This window comes from Danio aesculapii, chromosome 7 (genome assembly GCF_903798145.1).
Source record: "Danio aesculapii chromosome 7, fDanAes4.1, whole genome shotgun sequence".
Classification (NCBI taxonomy): Eukaryota; Metazoa; Chordata; class Actinopteri; order Cypriniformes; family Danionidae; genus Danio; species Danio aesculapii.
The window spans coordinates 68,783,726-68,790,384 of record NC_079441.1 but is presented as its reverse complement, the minus strand read 5'-3'; the positions used below and the strand labels follow the sequence as shown (position 1 = coordinate 68,790,384).

Below are 6,659 nucleotides of genomic sequence, written 5' to 3'. Positions count from 1 at the left end.
ATTATGCTTCAATGTTTTTGACGCCATCGTTAGATGTCAGTTTGATGTCTAACAGTGCCATCAATATTAGATGTCAATATGATATAATTTTGACATCAAGATAGTTTACATGTATTGTAGGGAAATAAAATCCAGTGTAAATTTCAGATAAATAAAACTTGATTTATATTATAACACTTTTATTGTCGTTATGTTGGTGGTCAAAAGGCCATCAATGTGTGGATGTCAAATAGACGTCAAGCTTTTGACTTTAACTCGATTGGCATTTTTGACATCAAGATGGTCAAATGACATCAAATAGGTTTGTATTTTTTACGTTTTTTTATACGTGATTTTGATGTTTTTTTTTGACATCAAGGTGCCTGCTGGGAGAAATTTACATATATTATAATACTCTTAGCGTCGTTTTTTTGGTGGTCAAAAGGCCATCAATGTGTGGATGTCAAATAGACCTCAAGATTTTGACTTTCATTCGATTCACATTTTTGATGTTTTTTTAATGCATGTTTTTAATGTTGTTTTGACATCAAGGTGCCTGCTGGGAAAACTTTACATGTATTATAATACTTTTAAAAGTGTTACTTTGGTGGTCAAAAGGCCATCAATGTGTGGACGTCAAATAGACCTCAAGCATTTGACTTTAATTTGAATAATTTTTTAGTGCATGTTTTTTTTTTATGTTGTTTGACATCAATGTGGCCGCTGGGAAGCAAAACAAAGCTAAATGAATATATAAACCACAAATGACGACCTTGTGTGCTTTTTTTGTGTGTTTGGACAGAAAATGGACAAAAACAGAGATGGAGTGGTGACTATAGATGAATTTATAGACTGCTGTCAAAACGTAAGTCTATTTCTGTCTTTAATGTGATGTTCTGCATGTGTGTCTTTATTGAAAAGGGCTCTAATATAATGACTTGAGTCTCCTCAGGTGAGTTTTTACTTCTGTGTGTCCGCGTGTGTGTGTGTATTTTACAGGACGAGAACATCATGAGATCAATGCAGCTTTTTGAGAACGTCATTTAACATCTGTATGGACTCTGTTGGCGGGCCAGCGCGTAAAAAAACACCTTTATACTCCACAAACCCAGATGTCTGAGTGCTAGCTGCGATTCGGTCACGAAAAACAACATTAACAGCATTTTTAATAACAAAGAACTTTATTTTTTGCTTTTGTTGTTGTTGTTGTTAAATCTTTCTTCTATTCGTTATTTATAAAAGAGTGTCATTATTTAAGGAGAAAATTCCATAATTGCATGCATCAGCTTTTCCCACACAAATGTCAAAAAACTGAAACGACCAGAAGCCATCATTACATACTCTACATTGACCTATATATACATATATATATATATATATATATATATATATATATATATATATATATATATATATATATATATATATATATATATATATATATATATATATATATATATATATACAGTATATACATATATATATACAGTTGAAGTCAGAATTATTAGCCCCCCTGTTTATTTTTTTCCCCCAATTTCTGTTTAACGGAGGGAAGATTTTTTTTTCAACACATTTCTAATTATAATAGTTTTAATAACTCATTTCTAATAACTGATTTATTTTATCTTTGTCATGATGACAGTAATAATATTTGACTAGATATTCTTCAAGACACTTCTATACAGCTTAAAGTGACATTTAAAGGCTTAACTAGGCAGGTTAGGGTAATTAGGCAAGTTATTGTATAACGATGGTTTGTTCTGTAGACAGTCGAAAAAATATATATAGCTTAAATGGGCTAGTAATTTTGTCCTTAAAATGGTTCATGAAAAATTAAAAACTGCTTTTATTCTAGCCAAAATAAAACAAATAAGACTTTCTCCAGAAGAAAAAAATATTATCAGACATACTGTGAAAATTTCCTTGCTCTGTTAAACATTATTTGGGAAATATGAATAAAAAGAAAATAAAAATTCAAAGAGGGGCGAATAACTCTGACCTTAACTGTATATGTATGTATATATATATATATATAGAGAGAGAGAAAGAGATAAAGTACATATATACAATGTTAGTATTTACTATAAATTATAATTCATCATTTAGCACAAATTCTTAGTAAATTGTCTGGTGTTTTTAAGCACAATGTTCAGTAATAATTCATTTTTTTCTGTCAATAAGTACAAACCAGTGACTCGGCAGCCTTTAAGTCTCGTCAGAATCATTCCAGAATGTTGCAACACAATCTTACAGCAGGTCCTAACTTTTTATTTTTATTATTTAGTGGCTAATTTGCATAAATTTGTACGATCTCATTAGTACATTTAAAAAAAACAACAAAAAATAAATAAAAATAAAATAATAAATAAAAATAAAATAATAAATAACAATGATGCATAATAAGAAAAATAAATACATAAAATAATAATAATAAATGATTTTTTAAAATTGCGATTTAATTGCGATTTGCTCATCCACCAATGAGGGTTGGGATTTGGGGACATACCTCCTTTCAAAAACATACATTGTCATATGAACAAAATTTGTTCAAATTAGCCACTTTTAGTGGCTAATTTGTATTCATTTGTATGATCTCATTCATGCAAAAATATATTCAAAAAGGTGGCAACACCAAAGGTTCAAAAATATCAATTTATTAAATTAAAAAGGCTAACACAAAGCATGTAATGTTATGAGCACACCGGCTCCTCATCAGGGAGTTACATTAAAAGAAACTACATTATAAAATTAAATTATTAATAAATAAAAAATATTAATAATTTTATGTAATAAGAAAAATAAATATAATAATAATAATAATAATAATAATAATAATAATAATAATAATAATAATAGATTTTTGCTATTTGCTCATCCACCAATGAGGGGTGGGATTTGGGAGCTTGCCTCCTTTTAAAAATCATACAATGTCATATGAATAAAATCGTAGAAATTTGTATGAATTAGCCACTTTTTCCTGACAATACATATAAAACAGTTAGGTTTCCTCGTGATATTGGCCAGAAAAGTTCTTTCTTCAGCATCAGGTCTAGCCAAAAAAAACTAACAAAAAACATTACATAAAGACTAGAAGATGTAGTATGTATTCTAATATATATATATATATATATATATATATATATATATATATATATATATATATATATATATATATATATATATGTTCACAATCATTTGCCAACTAGGAACAAGATGCTAAATAATCCACCGGGAAGCTACAGGTAGCAAATGAAAGCACACACACATTGTATTTGTCTTAGGAACCACTGTTACAAGAGTACAGTAATGCTGCTTATGTGTATCTTCATGATAAATCACCTCATGTTTACATGGTTGTCACTGATCTCAGAACATCTCACAGTGTGGCTTTATTTGTGTGTGTGCGCATGCATGCTTTTCTTTAGTTTGACCATCAGAGTGAGTGAGTGTGAGCGTGCGTGCGTTTTTTTTTTTCCAGGCCATTGCTTAAAACTCTGTCTTAAAGTATTTTTGGATGATTGAATTTGTTACCGAAAGGTTTTTTTGTGTGTTTGTTGTTTTGTTTTTTTTTATTATTTGTTCTTGTTTTTTTTTCTCAACCAAAGCTGCATTTATGATCAGAGAATACTGTAAAATATCTAGAAATATTTGAAAAATATTGTGAAATATTAATAAATAATATATTGAAGATGTTTATTTATTCGTGTGATGCAAAGTTGAATTTACAGCATCATAAAAAAAATCTGAATCTCTGTTAGTGTTGCAAACGCTTGCGCTGCTTCATATTTTTGTGTAAACTGTAAATAAATTAATTAAAATCTCATTTAAAATTAAATAAAAAACTAAAACTAAAATTAAAATGAATTAAAAATGCTCAAATAAATTAGTTAAGTCATTTATCTTTCCATTAAATGCTCAATTTAGTTTTTCATTTTACAGTTTTTTATTGAAATCTTCTGTGCCGCTTCATATTTTTGTGTAAACTATAATGCAGTCATTCAAAATATATAGTGTTATTTAATTCAATAGCAAAATTAAACAGTCAATTTACAATAGTTAATTTATAATATAATAAATGGAGTTTTTTTCAGTATAATTTTTAATTAAATAATATAATCAAAAATGTCACAGTTTCACAAAACTATGTAGCAGCAAAAACTGGTCAATAGTGATAGTAAGAGCCATTATTTATAACTGAGCACAAATAATAAAGCAGCAAATAAGCGTATTAGTAGTAGGATCACGTGACACTGAATCACTGAGAAAAAAAAGTCTATAAAAACATAATAAAAGATTACAAACTTTTACCACCAGTGTTTTTAGATTTAGATATTACCTCTACGTAGGCAAGTCATGTAATCATGTTGTCTGCAATGTCTCCATCTAGTGGTAAGTGACCTCCGTTACAGCATAATGTGCACAACAACCCCGTACGTCCATTTCCACATCCACACAGTATCTTTACCACCAAAACAACCTGTCACCGTTTACAAAAGATTCACCACTATTAATAATACATTTCTCAAAGTTTCCATTAAAATCACAGTCAAAACTCGCACAAACCTTGCAGCTACTTGCTAATAAAAACAAACAAACTTGCAGCTAACGCTAATCAAAAAAGATAACGAGGGAGAGATGACGTAGAGATGACGTTTTCTAACCAAACACGCATACAGGCTGGTCCGGACATTAAATATTGAACAGAAATCAATAGGCTGATTTATATTTCAAACGTATGTAGATATTTGCTATTTTATTTCTTATATTTATTTTGATTATGCAAATGTGTTTATGGGTTCTGCATCGTTATACTGTCTGATACGAACACTTGGTTGTCTGTGGGTTCTTTTATATCTTATTTCACCCTAGTTTTTTGCGATCTGCATGATTTGCATTAGCTGATCCAGGAGAATAGAGCATGAGCTTTTCCCTACTCTTAGAAATCAGTGCCTTTCTTTGTCGACGCTCATCCCAAAACACCTGACGATCTCATTGGAATTGATTTATACAGTCTGTTTTATTTCCTGCAACAGTGCTCTCCTTTAAGCCTCGACTGCTGTATTTCTCCATAATGCAGCAGTTTTTTTTTTGTTTTTTTTTTTGTGAGAGTCTGCATGTGTAGAGACTGATCAGAGATCTGTGCGCCTCTCCAATGCTTCTCTGTGGGTCTAGATGAGTGCATTTTGTAACAGAGTCAATAAACTGCTCAAATTAAATACAGTGTGGCTCATTCTTTCCCTGCTGAATAATCCAGCTAAAACCAGCCTTGGCTGGTTTTAGCTGGTTGACCAGCCTGGTTTTAGAGGGGTTTTGGCCATTTCCAGCCTGGTCTTAGCTGGTCAGGCTGGAAAATGACCAGCTAAAATCAGCTTGACCAGCCTGGTTTAAGCTGGACATAGCTGGTTTTGGCTGGGCTCCCAGCCTGGCCAGGCTGCTCAAGCTGGTTTTAGCTGGTCATTTTCTAGCCCGACAAGCTAAGACCAGGCTGGAAATGGCTGGAAACCAGCCTGGAAATGGCCAAAACCCCCTCTAAAACCAGGCTGGTCGACCAGCTAAAACCAGCCAAGGCTGGTTTAAGCTGTTTTTTTTTTTTTCAATAGGGTTGTATTTAAAAACGGACATTTACGGTGCTGATTATTTTGAATGGTACTGATTATGACCTTTGCCTTTCATGTAAGCCACTTCTGATACCAATGATCAACAAGTCAAGTTATTATTTGTTGTTCCTAAAACTTTGATAGGCGACAAGACTGTCAGGAAGTGTATATGCAACAAAGTTTATTGCATTCTGAATGTGAAATTTACTGTAAATAGCCCTTTCAAATGTACTCGAGAGTAGGGAGTATTACGCTGTAAAAAGCTGATGCATTTACATCTAATTTGTGGATGTGTGTAAACGTAACATTCTGTAGTATATTTAGTTATTGCCCAGCAGGCACACAGCACCATAAGACGTTAATATTAGGTTCGATTTAGGTGACAGGTGACCAAAATTCAATGTCTAGCCAGCGTCTAAGGACAATGTTATTTTGATGTCCAATAATGACGTCAAATGACGTTGATTTTAGATTGTTAGAAACTGACCAAAATCCAACATTGAACCAATATTTTAAACCAACGTCATATTGATGTCAGATATTGACGTTTATTTGGCAGGTATGGCAACCAAAATTCAACATCTGATAGACGTCATAGTGGTAACGTCCACGCAACGCCAAGCTCTAACATCATTAGACAATGATATTTGGTTGATTTTAGGTTAGACATTGATGTAGGCTTGACATCAAACCAATTTTTTAATTTCCAAACAAAATGCAACGTCCCCATGACATTGGGTTACAACGTCAATATGGCGTCATGTTGACATCTTGTGCCTGCTGGGTGTTTAGGGCCATTTCGGTCATCATACAGTAAACATCTGTCATCTCATCAGTGACGCATCTGGGTCAGTGCGTGTAAAGACACTTTTAATGCGTCCAAACAGTTTGCTGCATTTATAAATCGCCATGTCTTGAGGTAGTCCATTATGATGCGATTTACCTTCTATGTGTGATTTGATTGGACGGGAATCCCAGGACTGATTTTTCTAATCCCCATAGACAAGAAATAATAAAGTAGTGACTGGAGGTTGAAGGAGAATAGTGGAGTAAAAGTACCAATACAGCTCTAAACATGTACTC

At 32.2% G+C, this 6,659-nt stretch overlaps 1 protein-coding gene across 4 annotated transcripts in view; it reads left to right on the top strand.

Moving 5' to 3' along the window:
- kcnip4a (potassium voltage-gated channel interacting protein 4a) overlaps nucleotides 1-1,326 on the top strand; it is a 317,518-nt gene extending 316,192 nt beyond the window's left edge. For all 4 annotated transcript variants that reach the window (XM_056462417.1, XM_056462419.1, XM_056462421.1 and 1 more), the window contains 2 exons: nucleotides 782-844; nucleotides 979-1,326. In XM_056462417.1, coding sequence (XP_056318392.1) covers nucleotides 782-844; nucleotides 979-1,026 — 111 coding nt within the window. In that variant the 3' untranslated portion in view covers nucleotides 1,027-1,326. The remainder of the gene's footprint in view (nucleotides 1-781; nucleotides 845-978) is intronic.
- Nucleotides 1,327-6,659: the final 5,333 nt, after the last annotated feature.